Consider the following 17,142-nt stretch of genomic DNA (forward strand, 5'->3'; position numbering starts at 1 on the left):
AAAATTATTTGGGAGAAGTCTTTTTAATCAGGAGAAGCCTTAAGGTTCAGAGACATTACAGGGTGTTGTCCACACAAAGTAGAAAAACTGGAGCATCTGGAGCAACATTTTCTGACTCAATAAAAATGTTTACAATCTCTTCTTTTTCATTCAGAACCATCACATTTAGTTCAAGTATTCAGAGAGTGAAACAATATCAATATTATAGATAATTTTAGAATGCAAAACAGCACTTTGCATCTCTGGTTGAACTCAGGAATGACACAACTATATGCACATATACCAATTTTTGACAAATTACTTAGTTCTGAATTTGATGTCCACTTAATTTAAACACCAGTATGTTTGAAGTGTAAGGCACCTGGAAGCTGCTGATGTAAAGCAGAAGGGAGGAAAAAGAGCGTAGAAGACCACATTTCTAAAAGCCCATTACCTGCTGCTGTGATAATCCTTCAGGCATAGGAGTCATAATTGCTTCTGTATGCATGCAGTCCACATCAATAAATAAATTTAGGTCTTCTTCTTCCAGGCATGATGACCTATGATCTGCAAATAAACAAGTAACTGAGATGTCAACTTTAACAACATGTACATTGAAAGAAGACTAATTTAAAAAAATAGAAGCTGCCAAGATCCAAGCACAGTAATTACACAGCATAGTTTCACTTACCAAACAAAAGCCATTTCCCAGTACTTCTTTATCACCAGTGAAATCACAAACACCACCAGCAAAAGGTGTTCTAATACAGTACATCTTTCAAAAGTATTTCAAAATCCTAAGACCCACACATTCTATGCATCTTTTGCTTCACCTCTTCACAGTCAGAACTGTGCTGCCCGGGGTGCAGGACATGACAAAGGTTAAAACAGCTTAGTTCCAGGGCTGGCAGTTCAGAAAAAAATGACTTTTGGGAAGAAATTATATACACACAGAATATGATCAGGTTTTAAAAAATACCACACACACTTGCATAACTGAGCTAAAATAAGTAGCCAACTGTACCAAAATGTTGGCTTTTGCCAGAAAGTAAGGAATTCTGCATTGCTAATTTCATGCAAAAAAGCACCACCAAAGAGCAGTGCTAGGTGGCAGTATGCAGCCAGCCAAATGATCAGACATCAACAAAGGAAAGAAAAAGAACAGTGTGAGAAAATTTGTCTTAAAAACAAAAAGGGATGTAAGGAAAGCAGATCTGTTGGCTGGGACGAATTCATGAATATAAATTCAACACACGTGGCACTAGCTCCCTGCTGATTTGGTAAGTGGCTATGGGATTAAATTGTCCACAAACACCCTGTGTCTGCTGCTTAACCCCTAGAAATGTAAAGCATGCAAGGTCCATCACATCCTGTGCAACAGCAAGATGTTGGGGATACATTCTTTTAATCACTAAAGTTAGTGTAAATAACTTTGTGAATTAGGCAAGTCAAGAAGCAGTCAGACACCGTGACAGGGATGTAAGATGTGTCCTGGTCCTCACAGATAGTATGCAGCTTTATGTTAGCTTGTTCTCTAAATGTTTTGCTCCATTCTTGTGACTTCAGCTTCCCAAAACTGTTTTATAAGTCTGAAGTTACAACCATTCAATTAGCTACATAGAAACTTGAGCAGAACGACATACTACCTCTCAGATTTATCCAGAAGAAGTAAGTTTCTATTTAGTCACTACCCTACTTGAAAAAATTAATTGTGGGCTACTGATGCTGGGGCTCATGAGAAAGGGTTGATACTTGTTCTTAACCAGAGAAAGAACATACTTTTAGCTTTTTTATTTTAGACCACTTTCTGTTCTTTCCAAGCAAAACTCATCTTCCATCAAAAAAATCACCAAACTGCGACAAAGCAGAACAGTCCCTCCTACTACTTCCACTCTTAAGCAAGGAAAGTGTTTGTTATCCCCTGGCAGCAACAAATTTTTTAAATAGTCAAATACTGCTCCACAAAACCACTACAACAGCAGATGTTCCTAACATTCAGAAATTACTAGATGGAGGGAACTGAACAGACTTTGTACCTTAACATTATTTCCATATACCAATACCTAGAGAGCATTTTTGTTGCTGGTGTTTTTAAGTGGACACTTCTCTGTGGTCCTTAGGTGTGTTAATGATGGGAAAACTCTGTAGATGTAACAATGGACTATGATCTGTAGACGTAACCAATGGACAGAGGCTCTGTTGTATTGTAACTATCTTTTATCTGTGGATGTGACTGCTGGACAAGGCTTTATTCTTGTCACTACATGCAATGTAGTAACTGAAGGTTAAAGGAAAGATATTAGAGGAAGCAAGTAGCAAAATAGATCTCTGCCCACATTGTGGAACTGGCTATGTGCCACAGGACCCTGGAGGGTGGTGGGGAAAGTCATTGTGTGAGTGGTGAAGAGGAGGAAGAATGAAGTAATAACCCTCAAGGGTACAAGATGACTACCCTTCTATCGTAGCACAAGTGCAGTGGTGTTTATACGTTACATAATCAAGAGGCACGTTTTGCCTGCCTGTTGGCACATACTGGCCCTGTGTGGCAGGATGCACATCAGTATACAACAGATCCAGAGATGCAATACAGTGCGGCAACCATTTGACCACCATTGCTGCCGCAGGGACGCAGCCTGCTAAGAGTTGGTGCCTCGCCACCTCCAAGTCTGGATTATGCTCCACTGCATACTACTCTATCTATTGGGGTTGACAGCATGTGTATAAGTCTTATATATTTTAAAAGTAATTTATTAACTGTACTATAATAGCAAAAGCATAATAGTGTATATAGGTATATTTTTCTACTGCACCTCATTCTTCACAAACTTTTAATGGTTTCTCAGAGCACTCAGGTTTTTGCTTCAAAACTAAAACTACTCATGATGCATTTTCATACTGCCATCTGAACTGAGTATTATACCATACTTCATCACTAAAATGTTGATTTTATGCATGCATTACTCAGCTCCCAGTTAAAAGTCTGTGTTGTAGTTTTAGGCTGTGCCAAGAAAATTTTCCACAGATCCTGAGCAGAAGGTAAATAAATCACCACTGGATGCAAAGGGGAAAATAATGATAAGGTCTAAACAATCCCATTGGACAGACTACTAAAAAGTTAGAATATATAAACTAACTTTCTCTCTTTTCACATTCTTCTCTCTAGCAGATACTCGCTGGCTTTCACTTAGTTACTGCTGACCTTGAACACGTCTTGTGGTTAAGCACTAACAAGTGACTCTCTGCTTTCTCTCTTGTCCCATGTACAGGGAAGAAGGGAGCAGGGAGGGGGAAGCTCTTGGTAGCCCCTGGGTCTTGTCCAGGGGGGTTCTTGTGCTGTCTATAATGTGAAAATATATGGAAATATTGTATATTTTGCATATATTAATTGCATTTCATGTTTATATTGTAATCTTGCTTGTAAATACAGCTTCGTTTATTTTCCAACTGAGCTGGTCTGGCAATTTTATTATGGGAGGTAATTTTAACCCACTACAATCTGTTAGGCCATCCACCTCCTTTCTCAGAAATGAATACAGAGTGTCACCAACACAGTATAAAAGAGGTACATACCTTGAGAACCAAAAGATTTTGTTCTAATGAAAGAACGACCCTTTTTCACAGCTGCTTTTGTCTTTTCAAGCCCATCTTTGGTACCTTCTCTAGCAGCTCTCATAAGCTTTTGCATCTGTAAGATAAAAAAAACAGAGTCAGCATGTTCAGTGAGTAATAGGAAGATGTCTGAGCAGAATACATTGCAGAATACTTGTAATCAAAATACCTTTACAAAGAACACTGTCAAGTAATTTAGGCTATAAATATAGCCCAAAGTCAAAGGAGTATATAGTAAATACACAGTAAGTACTCAGACCCGAGCACTTGTACTTTTCTGTACAAATCTGGAGAAAGAGACTTTCTTCATAGCAACATTTTATGCAAGCCTGTAATAGCAGAAATGCTTAAAAACCCTTTCCGCATCAAGCACCTGAACTCAAAATAACCTCAAATACTCAGCTTTAGACTGTACAACACAAACACAACAAACAGATCATTTTTGGCCAGGGTTCTCGTCCATCTTCCAATGTCCCACTAACTCTGCCAAATTATTTCTGACTTAAACATAATCCCTGAGACTCAGTTTTACATTAACTATATTCTTAAATAAACACTATTTTGCAGAAAACTTTATAACTGATAGTTTAATTAATGTAAGAAATAAGTTGATTTAATTAAGAATTGCATCACTTTAGAGCAAACATCTACGGCAAAAGAAATTTCATTCATAAATAATAAAAATCAAGTGCTGTTTTACTAGGAAATGTTTTGTTTGTTTTTTTAAAACTTGCTTTGCACTTTTGCTTTCCCAAAATGCCATTGTGTCAAAAAAAATAAATAAATCTCCATTTCTATCAAAGCTGTGCTGACATCACCAGTGACATCAGAACACAGAAACAAAGCTGTCTTGCTGTAGTCAGGCAATTTCTCAGTTTGAGATGAAGCTTTTCACAAAAGCCCAGCCTTTTTTATACTGGATCCTTTCAGAATGGAGAGTAGGTGGATTCGGACTCCCACAATTTAACCACACGTGCTCAGGCTAGCCCTGTGGAGCTCTTCTAGTGTCTCAGAGAGGTGCCAGGGCTGTAATCCTGACTCACACCCTGGCATAAGGGCACCTGTCAGCAGGGAAGGACAACGTCCTACCTCATCTTCCAAAACTGCTACCATTAAAAACAAGCATGAGAAAATGTCCTTGACAAAGTACTTCTAAGACAAATTCCATAATAACAACAATCTAGGACATTTAGAATTAGTTTCATACAACTGTCTACTTTTTCAACTTAATATTGTAAGGAAAAAGACAGTATTGCCTATGTTGGAAAAGCAATCACTTAAACATAGCTAGTTACAAAAATCAACTACACTACCTTCAGCTCATGTTTTTGCTTTAGCTGCTGAATCTCTACTGCTCCCACAGTGTTTGCCATCAAATCTTTCATCTTTTTCTCATAATGCTCCTTTAAGCGGGTTAGGTCATGAGAAAGCTACAGTGTACAAAAAGACACAATCTTTTCAACAGCCCGTAGCGCACACCGCATGCTGAAGTACTCGCGGGTATCATGCACGTTGTCCCGTCTACCTACTGATACACAGACAGTGCTGGGCGCTGCAATTATCATTCAGGAAAGATCCAAGCTGACAAATGGACCATCCCTCCAGTGCATCGCTGAACTTTCTCAAACAGCCAGGTGCCTTTCTGACACAGGGGCAACTATGTGAAGAAAGGGGCAAAGTCACTTAGACTACGCTAACTGTGTATTAACTGCATTATGCACATCTCTTATAAACCATACAGAACAAGAACCACCAGCATCATTTGTTGGAGAACAAATCCTAGCAAGTGTATTTCTGACTGTCCTTCAAAAAAGTCAGATGGCAAAGTTATTAAGGGCTGAAGAACTGCAGAGGTTGCTGGCAGCTCAAAAGATGAACAGTACCAGCAAGCCAGGAAGGGAGACACTAGCAGGGTAGGATACACTGTCTTGTAGTGCCAGGGTGCCTCTACCACAGCCTCATTGTATGACCATGGGTGTTGCCATCTCCTACATGAATGTATCCTTTTGCAAGCTAAGGAAAGGATCACAGAGAAATGCTCTGGAATACCAATTAACATGTGTTAAACATTTTGAGAAAGGCAGGTTAAAATATAAGCAGAAAAAAAAGATACAAAAGTTTGGTGCACCCTAAAGGAAGTCCAGTGGGAAAAAAAAAAACAACAGAGGAAAAGTGTAAGGTGGTGTGGTGCCTGTTGCAGTGAAGAGCAGGGATGGTTTGGTTCAGGGTTTTCTTGTTGGGCTGGTTTTTGTTTGAATTTTTTGTTTGGTTTTGGTGAGGTTTTTTTGTTGGTTTTTTTTGCGTTTTTTACTTCAGCAAAAGGTTTCTGTCTCTCCTCATTTTCTATCAAACACCTTCTCTGGTTTCCTGACTTCTCCACCTCCCAGTAACCTGGGAGCACCAGCTCTTCTGACTTGTCCATCCACCACCTAATGCATTCCTAGGCTCCTCATGCCCATCCTCACAAGACAATCCTCAAACTTTTATCAAGGGCCTAGAAACACCAGCTGCAGAGCAGTACCCAAGGCACATCTCTCTCCTCCCACCTCTCTTTGATCTTTTGCCCACTCTCTGTGCCTGAACCTGGCACCACTACTCCCGACCCACTGCCTGCAGTTTCCTGTGTCATGTGTTTAAAAAATGCTTTGTGCACATGTGTAAATAGTTTCCTATAACAAAAACCAATGCTGAAGCTACATGTAACAGGAAAAGGTTAACAAAACACACAACAAAAACCAGTAGCCATGTTATGACTTGCACATTCACATGCAAATTAATTTCTCAATTTCTTCCAAAGGTGTTAAAAACAATAAATATCAAAATCAGTTTTCTTCAGACTAGTTAAAAAAAAAACACCAAAACTCTCCATAAAGAAACAGGTGCAATAATTTAAACTTGTTCTAGTCAGGACAAAGCCAAAACAAAACCAGAGTATGAGCACTCAGCTTACAAACTGCTGATTTGAGTGGGCTCAAGTCTTCCATTTAACTGCTCACTCCCCCATTTCCAAAGAGCAGGCAAGCAAGGAGTGAGGTGGGGGGAGAGCAGATAATGTTTACTGGAGGAAAACACAACCAGAAGCTTTTATTCTCATCAAGATAGGAAACCTGCAAAATGAAAACATAGGTCTCATGGAAGAACACCCTGGTTGCTACCCCTCCATCCTCCTGCCACAGGGGTTCAGGAACAGCTAGCAGTACACATCTGTGAAGTGGCTCCTGGGTGTCTGTCCATAGCCAGTGCACACTGTGGGGTCCTAAGGATGGACTCCAGGCACTAAGCCTGCCCCATTGTGCCATGCACCCCTGTCCTCCACACACTCAGAGCAGGTAACGAGTAGCAGGAGGCTGCCCAGGTCCCAGGCAAGACTTCCCTCTGACAGAAAGGGCATAAAGAGAAGAATAAGAGCAGTGAAAGCATAGAAGTCCAGGCCTCCTCCCAATGTGCAATCAGATAGATACAGCCAGAGCAGGTGCTCATGCCACCAATGTTTTGATGCCTACTGTGGCACAGAAGTAGCCAATGATACCAGACCAGAGATGTGTGTGCCACCCCCATTTTTTCATTAATAAAAACACCCTTTTATTTTTGGGGGGGTTGTTGTTTGTAGTTTTTGGTGTATTTTTTTTTCCTTCTGTTGTTTTTTTGGTTGTAAGCTGAGTCACCTTCAACCAACCAAATGATACAGATCTAAGAGAGAAAGGCTGGCAATGCTGGTAAACAGTTTTATGACTTTTGAGCACCTAAAGGATCTCAAAAGTTTAAGTCTTGTCAGGCTTACCCCCATTTGCTCTTCACATTTTTTCCCCCCACACTCATTTAGCACTTATCCTAATCCAACAGCTGCAAAAGAAGAAAAGGTGAGGAACTGTCCACAAGTAAAAATAACCTCATTTTTAATTTCACTTCCAATCCAATTTGAGTTTTGGTTGTTGTTTTGTTTTCCCTTTTTTGTTGTTGTTGAAGAAGCTTCCATTTAATGTTTTCATTTTTTCTTTTCCCTGTTACATTTTGTTGTCAACTGTCACTCCCACACTGATTCACATTTCCTTTAAAAAGATGCTGTTGGCATTGAAACTGGACTGAGGAGAAGGGAAATGCAAGTGAGGAAGACAAGTGTTGGAAATCAGGATGAATTCAGTGACTGAGGAGCACTGCAGGATACATACATGTCTCTTGTGGTTGCCTCGCAAAAAGGAGCTGGGAATTCCATTTTTACACTCAGAATCACTCTGTTCTTCATAGCTTTCAAACTCACTTGAACTCCACCCATATTCCAGGGAGCTGTTTCCACCATCATCACCATTTTCAACATCATCATAAATCATTTCCTCTGTAAGGATCAAACCAAAATGAAAGAAGCTACACTGAAATATCTGTTTAAAAAACAAAGTACTTGTTCAGGACACCCTATAAAAAAACCTGCACAGACTTCTGTAGGCACATTTAAAAATATGAATTCAATCCAATACTCAAATAGCCAAAGTGGGTTGTCCAAGCAGAGTACCAAGAGGACAGTGTTACAGGTACACACCACAATCCTTGTGAAAACATGCCCTGCTCTAACTGCACTGTTACTTTAAACTCCCATAACATGAAGAAATACAAAGGAAGTTTGAAGCATAGCTGTGAACAACACACATCTGCACTAAGAAGAATCATCCTTCCATTTGCAAGCTTGCCATTTGTCCCTACAAACATCTTCATCATCAGCTCAAAAAACAAATGCTAAAAAATTTCAAGAACCAAACAAAAATGTCACTACTTTAAGCAGAACAGATCAGACCAAAGTATCAAGATACATGTTACACTGTGGTATTTTATAACTTATCATTCTTGCAACTCCACTAGTCACTAGGAATTTCCCATAAATTCAGGTTACCTTGCCCATAATCTGGTTTAAGAACCTGAAGCATCAACCTTTTCAAGATACAGAAAGTTATATTGCAAAAGCTGACCAAAGTATCAGCTGTCGGAAACACAGCTCCGTTTGCTGACGCAGACGTCAGGTACAGCAGACTGACTCAAAACAGCATGGCAAATGTAGTGCCAATTACTTATCAGAAACAGGCATCCACCCTACATGCATCGTTTGTCATTACAAGAGGAGAAGTGTGGACACTTCTGCCAGGGGATCCCTATGGTCAGAGGTTGTAACACTGCATTTAAAACTGTCCCTCTAAAATCAGTAAACAAAATCTGCGCTTTCATTTTAATAATGAAGTTTTATTTCAATTGCAAAAAAGATATGTACTTGAAAGAAAAACTGACATTTTACATACCTGTCTCAACCCCAGAGTCTGTGATTTTAAAAATACATTTGACATTAAATACTAACATGAATCTAATACTTCATCATTGACACAGAGGATCTCCTCTAATTTGGAGGAACCAGATTTTAAGAGTATTTTTTTTAAGCTTCCATGCACATCAGGACTCCTTAAAATATACTCCATGGAGAAGACATTTTAGTGATAACACAAAGAATAGTTTAAAAGAAACATTACAGTAAGTCAAGACTTACATAAGTCAAACGTTTGCAATGTCAGTATCAGGGCAGGATTTACCCAATGATTTGGTGGATGCATCTTGTCTATGTGTTCATGTAGAAAGAGCTCTGACTATGACTTTTTTGGACCTACCAATCACTGACAGTGTGTTAATTCCATTTACATATACTTTAGGTACTTAACAAATGTATCTATTCAGCATACACACACACAATTCCAGATTACACTGCTTTCAAGGTGGGCTGTATTACAAAACCCTCAAACCTGGTTCAGAGTCTGAATTTTCTCTTGGCACGTCATCATAAATTACTTCATCCGGGTCTAAAAGTAAAATGGAAAAACACATAAACAAATGAGAAACCCCCTAAAATGTGAATGAGACCAGAAAACAATGTTTTTAAGAGGCATTTAGAGGCTTTTAATAACATGCTTTAGCTTTTGGTCAGCCCTGAATTGGTCAGACAGTTGGACTAGATGATCAGTTGTAGGCTCCTTCCAAGAGAAATATTCCATTCTGTTCTAATGAATTTTGGTTAGACTGGTACATAGGAATACAATGGAGATGTTACTCATTCTCCACTAGTATTCTGCTAGTACATTTAACCATCATTGAAATAATGCAATAAAATACAAAACCAGTATAAGATATTTGTGATACTTCACATAGTTTATGATGGCCTTTGGCAGCCTGAAAACAAAAATCTATTTCTACAGCCAACATTTCTCTCTCCTTTTTACAATACTATGATACATTCTGTGCTTGTTGGGGGCTGCTCATTGCCTTACTAAATGGCTGCAGGGAAGTTGCAATACACAATTTTTTGCATTTAGATACACACATACTGTTGATTACAACTTAGAACTGACCTTCTACAGTTATACTTTGGTGCTCACTGATACTTACTTTCCATCCATGCCGTATTTGCAGGATCTGCCACCCATTTGGCCAGAACATCATCTTCTCCCTTGGCCTGATTATCTTCACTTTTAAAAAAGTCCATAGAACAAAAGTATTAAAAGCTGCACCACAATGTTTTTAACCAACAGTGGAGACAAGACAACAAATATCTTGCAGATTCTAGTTCTCACTCCAAGGCTGCCAATTACTCAAAACTGCTGCTGCAGTATGCAATTAGGAGATTAATAAGCTATTCTGTTTAATGAGATGACAATTGTAACCAAGGCATTGAAAATGCTCCCCAATCTCAAGAAATATTTTTGGTTCTCAGTTCTACTAGAACAGAGAAAACGCTCTTAGAGACAGTGAATCATAAAATCACAGAATCATTTAGGTTGGAAAAGACCTCTAAGATCATCAAGTCCAACCTTCTACCCAGCACCTTCATGTCCATTAGACCATGTCCCAACATGCTACATGTACTCATTAAGAGCTGCTCTTTCACTGAAATACTGAAGATATTCTGGACTACACCAGGAGCCATCGGGCTATCATCCTCTCCTGGTTGATAATAGTGAGGCTAAACCTTCAGCAGAACATCCAGTTTTGGTTTCCCAGAGCTCCCCACATAGACAGCTGTGGAGAAACTGAAGATACCTCTAGAGAAGCTACATCAGGAAAGAAGTGGACAAAACTGAAGTTGGGGACTAAAGCACATGACCTACAAAGAAAGAGGTGGAAGACGGGTAGCTTATCTATTTTGGTGAAAAGGATGAGAGTTTGGTCCAATGGTAGCTACAACTGTCTGAAAGAGACCTACAGAAGTGATGGAGTTGGCATGTTTGGGGTTTTTTATTTGCATTTGTTTTGGGAGCTGTTTTTTTTTCAGTGCCAGGTGATACATAAGGGAGAACGGTCAACAACTACACATTGGAAGATTTGGTTTGGACATTAAGGGCAAGTAGAGCAGGGAAGATAAACCAGGAAAGCTGCAGCAGGTTCAGCCTTGGAGGTTTTCAAGGCTCAGCAACCACGGTCATGGCTGATCTAATGGCATGTTGGCAGTGGTCCTGCTGAAAGCAGCAGGCTAGACTACAAGATTGCCAGAAGCCTGTTGCAGCTGACATTGCTATGCCTGTAAAAATCAAACCAAATTCCTTCAAAAATGCCATGCACAGTTATACATACAGAACCTCAACTAGTGCAAATTTTGGTACACAGCTATGGAATTGAAACAAATTTAAATAAACATAGAAGCATCACATCAGAAAAATAAAATGTTTATCACATGTAAGCTTTCTTAGGAATTTAGGTTTTACAAATAATTAAAACATGCTGAACTGGCAATCACCTATTTGGAGGCTCCTCTGAGTTTACAGAGTTATAATGACATTCCTCAGTTGCTGACTGTATACCTGCTAAACAGGGGAGAAAAGGGAGAGAGGAAAAAAAAACCAAAACACAAACATCAAAATGCTTGGAATAAAATGTCAGCATTGTTCAAATAGTACATTTTAGCCCACCAAACTGAATTTACTAGTTCATTGTTAATGCATAATACCTCTTAAACACATGTGAAAAATAGAAGTTTCTTCACACTGCCCATTTTTATAAAGGAAAGAATGCAAATTACAGCAATTTGGTATAAGAGCTCTTAAGAGAAAAATCACAATGTCTGATGTTTTAAATTCTAATCTCTCAAATGTATATTTCTCTACAGGTAGCAACTACTACACAAACATTTACTTGCCAGTGTTCTAAAGGCTGCCAGAAAAAGCACCGCAGTACATAGAATTACAGTAGAATTGCTGCCTAGCTAAAACATACTACATTCAAAACACAAGGGGGGGAAAAAAAGCAGGATATGGGGAGCTTTCTGTTCTTGTGTTCTCTTGACATTAAGCTGTCTTCTTTACCAGTTCTGGTTAAAAAAAATGGGGACTGATCCTGTTTCTGTAATAATCCATAGTCATTTCCCTTTCAAGTTTCTTCTGTCTTAAAATTGTGCTAAAGGACAATCAGAATTTCTCGAATTGTCAGTGGAAAAAAATCCTACAGAAACATTGAATCCACAAGGATTGGAAAATAAACAAACAAAAGTGCATATAGAAAAGGTAAAAGGGACAAGAACCCTGCCAGGACCTCCATAAAGCATAATAAAGCATAAGGAGGGAAAAAAAATCACTTTAACATTCAACTATGGTTCTGGAAATTATTTCATTATATTAAAAGGGTATCCTTAGTGAAATTTTTCTTCCAAGTCTGACAATGTTAGCTCATACTGGAGGAGAGAGTTCTTTTGTCATATTCACACAAAATGTCCCATGTGTCTAGGCTGAGCACTACATAAGCATTTACAAAACAGCACAGGTACCTGAAGTTAAATAAGGATTCCCCTTCAAATAAAGCAAGGTGTGCAAATACAGTACCTTCCTCATCTACAGAAACACTACGTATGATGACAGGACTGGAGTATGCTGGTAGCATCAAAGGTAAATTCGATGGCACAGCATAGCCACAAGGGACAGGAACAGAATATCCACCAGACAAGTTTGGACTGGCACATTCATCCTGAGGACTTGGTTCTGGTGATGAGGATGGATCCTTGTCTTGGATGGGTGAAATATCTATTACAGAGTAGGGATTTACTTTAGCTGAAGGGCCTTCCACAGTAGGTCCTGATGTTTGTAGCTTCTCATTGCTTTCTGAATTATCATCCCCTTTAGTTGAAAAATTAAACAAAATATGAAGGTTTTTTTAGTATTTGTTCAAGCTGCTCTCTGCAGCTAAACCCTAAACACTGATACAATCCTTGCCATGCAAATTGCTTACAATCTATGACTCACCTCCCACACAGTAGTGCTGTCCTCCCCATTTTACAGATGGGAAATGCAACAGCAGCAGAACAAGCTTGGGCATAAAGATTTCTCTTGGAAAAACATTAACTGGTTTCTAAATCCTGAATACAATTTCTGTCAAGTAGCCAGGGTCCTCTATTGCTTGTCCTAAGCACAGAGCTCAAAATGGCCTTAAACCCTGAGGGTTAAAATCTGCATTCTAGATGAATTTGGATGTTAAAAACAAACACAAAACACAAAACCAAACCAAACAAAACCCACAAAACAAAACAAAAAACCCACAAAACAAAACAAACAAACAAAAAAAAACACAAAACAAACCAACCAACCAAACAAAACATTTTAGAAATAGCAGAGAGGAGAGAAAAAGTTCACTGGAGGGACACTCATCATAGAAAAGTCCTGAAGATGTTCTGTTAATAAAAGGAGAAAGAAAATAACTTTCCAAGTTTTCCTTTTTGAAAATAAAATCATTTTCTGTTATACAAAATTCCTGGTATTTCTTGAGACATGCTGACGTGCTGCAAAACCAAAGGCTCCTCTGAATCATCCCAAGTGATCAAAAGTTTTCGAGTTCTAAGTACAACTTCACAAAAGGGTGAGCAAGCAACGAAATTTCAGGGAAAGATGGTATTTAAATTCCAGGTTATCAAATTCCATGGTCACCTGAAGAGTTATCTGTCTTTTAATTGCCATGAGCATAATGACTCTGCTTACAAAAGAAAACTGGAGCCAAGTCAGCAAATCAGCTGTTGTCAATTTGAACATAACACAGTGATTTCCAGGCTGTATCTGGGAACATCTGCGTGTAACAAATGTTTTACTGAAATATGACTTCTGGTTATGAACAAAATTTATACATTCAGGCTCCATTTAGTTTTATGTATGTCATCTAAAGATCAGCAACCAGCAAGCTTAGCTGTGAAAGCAGTTTATCTTGAGCCACCCAAATGCCATTAGAGCTGCAAGGGCATAAAGTTTTCCAGTAGCATGACACTGTGACCGAGACCAATCTACTGGTTTGGACAGCACACTTGGACAGAAAACCTCAAAGGAACTACATGTAGTAGTAGTTTGCCTTGTCAAGTCTATCATAAGTGCAGCTAGCAGGAATATTCAAAATGCATATATGGTATTTCCATGAAAACCTTTTTACAAGTACTTTTATTGCATTGTGAAGAAAAGGCATCCTATCATCATCTTGACTATATAGCCTAGCGGATGCTCATCCTACCAGGCTGACTTACCTGTGGCATTAGCTTCTTGGTGCTCTATGTTATTTCCAGGACCAGGAGGAGGTGGCACAAGGGCTTGCCTGTCTGCTTCTGGTATCTCGTCTCCACTGTCAAAGTCAAACTGCTCTCCCTCATCCTCTTCACCGTTCATATCCACAGCTTTTGGTTCACGCTCTAGAGCTGTGCAGGAAGACAAGCTTTTGGTTGTTTGCTCTTAATAATGATTTTATGTGACCAGTCAGTGTTCCACATTACGGATGAATCTTAGAAAATGAACCCTTAGATTTTGGAGCAGAACAAAAGCTCCCTGACACACTGATAACCTCATGCAGTTTTCATAAATCCTTTAGGGTAAACAATTAAATGACTTGGAAGGTAATTAAAAAGCAATAATGCAAATACCCTTGCTTTTTTCAGAATGAACCAAAACACTTTTAGGAGAACACTTAAGTAGCCAATCCTTTAAATAGCAAAAGTTCACAGATTAATTTGTACAGAGACTTTGGGACTTAATACTTCAGGACACTCTTCCTGTCTTCCTGTCAAGTTTCTAAGTCTGTTCTTTCTTAACAATGTCAAAATTCCACTGACAAATTTTCTTCACACACATCATGAGAGACCAGCAGATTGTTTTTTCTACTACAGTCAGAGATAGTTTTAAACCAAGGACCTCATGCAACATGCTGTTAGCCCTATTAATACACAGAAGGTGCATTTTGCTCAAGCTGTAGGGGTTGACTTCTCAGTTAACTTTGGAAAATTAATGACTGACCTAGTTGCACCCTCGTATGGATAGGAACCAGAGCATAGGGGCCGTTTATTGTATTTGCTTCTGAAGATGCTGCAGTACAAATTTGGCACAGTACACGGGTTGGGAACAAGGAGCAGAAAGATGTGCCCAGCAGTTTCCCTCCATGTTCTTACTCACAGGAGCCTGGAGAAGCCACAAATATTTAAACTGCTGTTTTTCCTGTGTATTCATATTGAAAGAAGCCAGCCCACAGCATCCAAACCTTCTGTCAGAAGCAATGCACAGAGAAGGCATAGCCAGAGCAGCTTCAGGAAAGGATGCTCAAGCCCATCAGCCTCATTCCTGCTTCCAGAAGCCTTCACTGCAGCTCCCTAAAACAAAAGGGCTTCACCCCTCCCTTATTAGACTTGCTTTAGCTGCTCTTCCACCTTCTGGAGGAGAATACCTTATCAGAAGTCACTTTAAGGTAGAAATGTCATCTGTGAAAACTTTTAACCTTGCTGGCTGTCCTCCCAAGCTCTTCCTCAAATTCATGATCAAAACATACTTAAAATGCTATTAAAAAAACCCCATGTAACTATAGCATAAAGATACCTCCTAAAACAGGTGAATATATACATACACCAATACATTATGAAAGTATACATCAAGGTAATGTATACTCTCTTCAGGTGACACAATACAAAAAACAGAGGCTTGCAAGGATGACTGGATGTCCTGAGTCATCCTGATACTATCAGCTTTTCTACCATCCAGGCCATGTTTGTATCTTTATGATAAAACCCCCACGAACCACAGCTCTAGTCTGCCTAGATTGTCATGGTAATCAGCATTCCTGCCAAGGCTTCTGTTTCTTCAGGCAGGCTGAGCCAGCATATTTTATCACAGCCACAAATAACAAGATCTTTCATGCAGTCTCTCTGCAGGAGTCAAAGTGAACTAATTGCAAAAATAGTAAGGAACAAAAAAGGGGTTATTCTGCATTTTTTGTTATGGTTTATGGCTGAAACAGCAGGACATTTAATTTAATTTTAATGCTTTTTAAAAAATCCTTCTGTAGGAAGTCAGCCTTTGGATTAAGGCTTTTCATTTTGCTTTTGTCCATTAGCAATGTTATTTATTTTTCCCCGAAAGATGCAAGATGTCCTACAGAGCTCTTCCAAGTGATTCAAAGACAATAACAGCATTCTTCTGTCTTTTTTTCACTTCTGTCTTTGTTTTACGTCTGTCTTTTTTTCATGGTATATTTTCAGTATGTTTGAGTACTTCAGATTTGGAAAACACAAACCTGTGAAATACTAAGTAGAGTGGGTTTTGTGGTACCAGTGCGTGACACATTGGTGACGCAGGCTGGCCAGCTAAGTAAGTAGACAGCAGTCACAAGCAGTTAGCACCACAAATCCAAAACTTTTCACTTACACTGCTATCTGCCACTCCTCTCACTGTGCTATGCAAGCGAACCACAGAGCAACCACTTCAGATACATAAAGTAGCTCTGTCTGCACTTTGGCGTGAGGAGTGGGGAAGATGAGGTTACTGGAATGAGCTGGTCATTTCTGCAGGATTTGGCCACTCAGGATACTGGGGCATTGCTGGAGTAAGACTCAGCAAGAGCCATGAACCACCCTGCTCACTGGAAGCGAATTCAAGGCATCAGCAAATTTAAAAAAAATACCAAAAATCACATATCCAAATGTCCAACCACAGAGGAAAGCAGCAGGCATCGCTGAATTTGTGTGCATGCTAGGCTCCAGAGCTTCTGGATCCAAATACTTCCTTAGGGCGTCTCAAGGTAACTTAGGTATCAGATGCCAGATAACTCTCTGCTTTAGGACTTTCACACTGATGTGATTCCCCAGACACTCAAATCCAGCCCAGTGTCATTTCTCAGAGACAGAGAAGATCTGTCACTGGAAAAAAAATGAAGTAATTTGAGACACTAAAAGACAAAGAAATTACTCAGGACCCAGGAGCAAAACCCGTCAACCGATACACAATTCTCCTTCTACATGCCTCCCCATTCCCCCTACAAAAGCAACCAAACCATATTTTGTGACTGCAGGAAGAAATTTTAATGCAGGATTGACATGGATGTTAATGCTGCCCTGTTTTGATTATTCAGAAACGTTTACTTTGCATTGGAACAAGGCACAGAATCCTATAACTTGGCACTACAGCCTCAGATGATGCCCAAAATCACATCACTGATGAGATAGCCAGTTCAGATTACAAAACAGGCCAAAAAGGGAGAAATCCTTTTCTCAGATTACATGTCCTTTTGAAAAGGCAGACTGGAGACAAG

At 39.3% G+C, this 17,142-nt stretch overlaps 1 protein-coding gene across 1 annotated transcript in view; it reads right to left on the bottom strand.

The window, feature by feature from the left end:
• ARHGEF10 (Rho guanine nucleotide exchange factor 10) overlaps positions 1-14,256 on the bottom strand; it is a 79,767-nt gene extending 65,511 nt beyond the window's left edge. The window contains exons 1-8 of the mRNA XM_054179971.1: positions 14,102-14,256; positions 12,426-12,716; positions 11,348-11,414; positions 10,003-10,082; positions 9,363-9,419; positions 7,758-7,921; positions 3,550-3,664; positions 434-546 (exon numbers count right to left, since the gene is read on the bottom strand). Coding sequence (XP_054035946.1) covers positions 434-546; positions 3,550-3,664; positions 7,758-7,921; positions 9,363-9,419; positions 10,003-10,082; positions 11,348-11,414; positions 12,426-12,716; positions 14,102-14,240 — 1,026 coding nt within the window. The 5' untranslated portion in view covers positions 14,241-14,256. The remainder of the gene's footprint in view (positions 1-433; positions 547-3,549; positions 3,665-7,757; positions 7,922-9,362; positions 9,420-10,002; positions 10,083-11,347; positions 11,415-12,425; positions 12,717-14,101) is intronic.
• Positions 14,257-17,142: the final 2,886 nt, after the last annotated feature.

The sequence above is a fragment of the Dryobates pubescens genome, chromosome 3 (assembly GCF_014839835.1).
Source record: "Dryobates pubescens isolate bDryPub1 chromosome 3, bDryPub1.pri, whole genome shotgun sequence".
Lineage (NCBI taxonomy): Eukaryota > Metazoa > Chordata > Aves > Piciformes > Picidae > Dryobates > Dryobates pubescens.